Source organism: Lactuca virosa, chromosome 4 (genome assembly GCF_052849685.1).
Source record: "Lactuca virosa cultivar CGN04683 chromosome 4, Lactuca_virosa_CGN04683_v6, whole genome shotgun sequence".
NCBI classification, from domain to species: Eukaryota; Viridiplantae; Streptophyta; class Magnoliopsida; order Asterales; family Asteraceae; genus Lactuca; species Lactuca virosa.
Genome location: NC_136429.1, coordinates 243,105,633 through 243,110,340, shown reverse-complemented (window position 1 = coordinate 243,110,340; position 4,708 = coordinate 243,105,633). Strand labels below are relative to the sequence as shown.

General features: G+C 37.4%; 1 protein-coding gene across 1 annotated transcript; it reads right to left on the bottom strand.

Annotated features, from left to right (window-relative positions):
* Window positions 1-1,619: 1,619 nt before the first annotated feature.
* On the bottom strand, window positions 1,620-4,410 carry LOC145108148 (pollen receptor-like kinase 1). The gene is made up of 3 exons (XM_079045144.1): window positions 3,182-4,410; window positions 2,455-3,096; window positions 1,620-2,374 (listed from the first exon to the last, which is right to left on the bottom strand). The coding sequence occupies exons 1-3, from the start codon at window positions 3,987-3,989 to the stop codon at window positions 1,791-1,793; spliced, it is 2,034 nt and encodes a 677-aa protein (XP_078901270.1). The 5' UTR covers window positions 3,990-4,410; the 3' UTR covers window positions 1,620-1,790.
* Between the last annotated feature and the right edge of the window lie 298 nt (window positions 4,411-4,708).

Below are 4,708 nucleotides of genomic sequence, written 5' to 3'. Positions count from 1 at the left end.
GTTTCTGTGTTCTGCCGATTTTTTTTTGAAAAACAATTGAAACTTTGGTAAACCTCCTTCATTGTTTCAACAAAATTATTGTAGCCCTGCATCTACTCATTGACGTTTTCAGAGGTAGGTTCCCGGAGGCACAAGAACATTGCGCCTGAGTCGAAGACGCCTCCCATATCCACCATCATAGTTGAACCCATCTCAATCGACGTCTTAGGGACAAAGTATCTGATGGTCTTCTTCCAGATCGGGCTAATTCTTGGTAAGAGAATCTTTTAGGTCAGGTGCCCATTTCGAATTCATTGTTCATTTCAATATCAAATCCATATTCTTCATCTTCATGTTCATCTTCCCTTCTTTTCTTCTTCTTCCACCTCCATAAACCAAAAGCAAGCACAGCCAAAAAAGTAACTCCAACCAATAATCCAACTACTAATCCCACCATGTTGCTGTTTTTCACTGGATTTGGGCCTAGGTCTGGAGGCAACCCGTTGTTTTCATGAACTTGTAAATCAGAACTACTGAAACTCCAAGATCTCACATTATTTTTCTGGAATAGAGCTCCGGTTGCTGCTGAAAACCCAAAAATAACTCATTTTGGCAACACGATTCTGGGATCAACTGTGTACACAAGGCCTACTTGATGTATGATTGTATTATTTTGAAAGCCAGTTAATTTTTGGTGTTTTTCAAGTTGTTTAGGTTTGGTTGTCATATTTGGGATTTGTTGAAGAAAAGGGGACGGTATGGGGTTGAGGAAGAGGGTGATTGTTTTATTGTTTGTACAGGGTTGAGGAAGACGAAAGCTGTGTGGGTTTTTTTCTTAGAGATAGAGAGAGAGAGAGAGAGAGAGAGAGAGAGAGAGACCTTTTATATTTATTAAATAATTATATTTAATTTTTTCTTAAAAAAAACATCATAAATGGTCCCTGTGGTAGTGAAATGACTAAAATGCCCTTCAGTTAACGGACAAAACTTACGGAGTTAGCAATAATGACTAATTGTCAAAAGTTTTGAAAGCACAGGGACTATCTTTGATGTTTTTAAATCACGGGGACTAAACTTCAGATTTTGGGAAACCACAGGAACCATTTATGATGTTTTTTCATTGAATTATATATTATCGTGGTTGAAAGTGCATATTTAAAGAATTTGTATTTCATTTATAGTTTATTATATAATTTATGCAAAAACATGATTTATAATTTCTTAAATATTCGTATTTTATAGAATTAAAAAAAAAACTGCATTATCACCAACACAATACCTACAGAAAATTGCATCAAATTAAACTCTTTTGTAGGACCTGTGTTTCCCATGTCCTTTTTTCCAACAAACAAGTTTCGTCGGGACTTTGTGGCTAAATGGTGTTTCCTTCTAAATACCAACAAAATTGATTATAGGTAACCATCCAATTTTCTAGTAGTGGGTCATTTTACAAATATAAGAAAATTTGGGTTATTTTTGTTAAGGAACTGTTTCATTAAAAAATAATAATAATAAATCAATCAGATTGGATTGAATCCGACTTTATGCATTATCTTTATTAATGCCGACGGTCGAAGGGCAAGCCTAGAAATCGACGGCCCCATGGAGGAAGATTCTTAGAGTTTATGATATGATACCCTTAAAGATTGTGTTCTCTTATTCCTGTAAGATACAAAGTACAAGTATGAAGGAATGCCATATATATGAGATGGACATCTGCCAAATATAAAAAGAGAGAATTACAAATCTATGCTAATAGTTACTACTACAAATAATATAAAGCAAAGATATGCGGGTGGGGTTTTAATCAATCAATTGTCCCTCTCATCTAACTGTTGAATCTTATTAGCAACGTCTTCCATTTCTGGCCTTTTCTCCACATCCACCTCGCAACATTCCAGCCCGATCTTGATAAGCTTCACCATCTGGCCCTGCGCATTGTCTGTATCCTTCATGTCCTTGTCAAACACCTCCTCCACCGCTTCCCCCTGTATGGACTCCACCCACTTACCCAACTCGCTCCCATACTTACTTGGTTGCCCTTGTGCCAAGCTGTTTGCAGGCAACTTCCCTGTCATTGTCTCGAGTATCAATATCCCTAGGCTCCAAACATCCAACTTCTTGCTGATGCGACCATCTTTAATGTATTCAGGTGCCTTGTAAGCCACCATCATGTTCTGTGCATGTTCCACGTTTACCACAGGGAGCAAGGTGTAATCCATCAACAGGGGTTGCATGGATTTGTCGATGAGTACGTTAGAAGATTTAAGGTTACCATGAACCACTAACAGATTAGGTAATTCTGTGTACAAATAAGCCATACCCTTTACAACTCCTTTTATAATCTTTAAGCGAGTTGGCCAGTTAAGTTCAAGCTTTTCGGTTGTATGTTTTCCTAATGAAACATGATCGTGAAATATAGTATTAGCAATCATCAACATCGTCATGTTATTAATTAAAATGAATTACATATACCATGAAGCTGCCTTTGTAGGCTGCCATTATGTACGAAGTTAAAAACCAAGAGCTTCTCTTCTTTACGATAATAGTATGCTGTAAGAGGAAGCAAGTTAGGGTGTGACAACCTCCCAAGCGTCCTCATATGCTCATGGAACTCCTCCTTCCCGCAGTTGCTCATCTGTCTGAATCTTTTCACAACCAGAGCTTGTCCATCCATCATCACTGCCTTGTAAGCTGACCCAAAGCTTCCATAACCAAGAACCTCTGCGGATGCTCTAAGCAGGTCGTTCAGGTCAAACCTCGGCCCATCTTCCTTCAAGAATGTCAATTTCCCTTGTGCACCCACTATAGATGGAGGCTTCTTAGAATCTAATTGTTGTTCAGTCACCATGACAGATCCCCCTGGACTTGTACAAGTTGAAAATGAAGATCCTTCACTGTAGTCTCTCATGTGATCTATTCGACTCTTACCCAGAAGGTACAACATGAAAAGTGTTGCAATTGCTGTTATTGCTAGCAAAGCTGATATTATCATAACTATGACTGTCAACATGGACATCTTCTTATGGGTTTCATCTGTTGACGAATAAGGATTATAGGAAGCTCCACTTTCATCACATACCGGACTTATCGGTGGCCCACATAATTCATCATTGCCTACATTAGTTCAGATATATGTAATACTAGAAGAACTCAATAGAAATAAATTAAGTAATTAAGTTTGGTAAAGTATTTGATATACCTGTGAAAGAGGAGGCATCAGTAATCTCGTTAAGAAAAGGTGGGATAGGACCCTGTAAATGATTGTTAGAAGCGTTGAATGTGATGAGAGTGTGTGGGAAATCTGGGATGGGGCCCATGAATTGGTTATTCTCTATCCTCAACTCTGTAAGACTCGTAGAAGATGCCAATGATCTGGGTATATCACCGCTAAATTCATTGTATGCCAAGTGCACTTTCTTTAAAGAAGACATACCCACAAAGGCATCATCATCAATATCTCCAGAAAACTTATTTGTGCATATATACAACGCCTTCAATGATCTTAGCTTCCTAAATTCTGGAAACGGCCCTTCAAAGTTGTTGTTCATCAAACTCAACGTCCTCAATTGCCCCAACTGTTGAAGTGAATCCACGTTAATTTCCCCCGATAGTTTCATATTATCAAGTTGGATCCCCCATACATTGCCGTTGTTGCAAATCACCCCAGTCCAAGGTGTTCTTGGTGTTTGTGATCCTGATCCTGATCCTACTTGGGGACATGGACATCTTGATGGATTGTTCCAATTCCCTAGCACCATGTCTCCATTCTCTAATGAACTCTTAAATTCCAATAGTGCATTTTTTTCCCTCTCTCCTTCTTCTGGTGACAATGATTCACATCTTATAACCAGGAGGTAAACAAGAGATACAAGGATGAGAGCATTTCGTACATGACGATTCAACCTATTTCCTGACCTTATTTTGGGTGGTAACAGTGGTGTTGAAATCGTTGTATTGGGTGATGGTGATGGTGATGGTGATGGTGGGGGAAGCACAAATTGGACCATGAGATTATCTCCACCTCCTTCTCTCCCTACTTGGTCAACAACAGCTACACACAGTTCCGAACGATTGCATATGATGGTACGTAGTTTTAAGTTGTATTCTCAGCGTCTTCCTGGCACGATCAATTGTCTGATTGTATAATCAACAACTCCTTTTCTTTTCTTTTCTTTTCCTTTTCTTTTCTTTTCCTTTCCTTTTCCTTTTTCTTCTGTTTGTTTTTGGTCTTCTTCCTTTTTCTTCTGTTTGTTTTTGGTCTTCTTCCTTGAGTTTGGGAGAGGAGAGTGCACGAGGTTGGGGGTCAGCTGTCGAAAGAGGAAAGTTTGCATGTCTTTTGCCAAAAATACCGCATAAGGGAGACTTGGTACTTGCAACCTAAATAAAAATTTCTAAGTATAGGGTGATTAATATATGGTTAACATTCTTTTTTGAAAGACAAGCTTGTTTCAACTAAAATACTTGTATTTGATAACAATTAGGATACAACCGGTGGAAACTATGAGGAAAATATTTTAATTTTTTTTAAAACTAATAATAGTTAGTAAGTCTATCATTTTCATCATTTGGTATGTGTCAATCAATTTTCATAATATTTTTGTACCTGTCTAGAAAAAATTATAATAATGGTTATCTACTTTTGTTGAATAAAAAAATTAAAATACTTTTAGAAATTTATTTTGAATGGGTTTCGGAATATAATAATAATAATAATAATAATAATAAT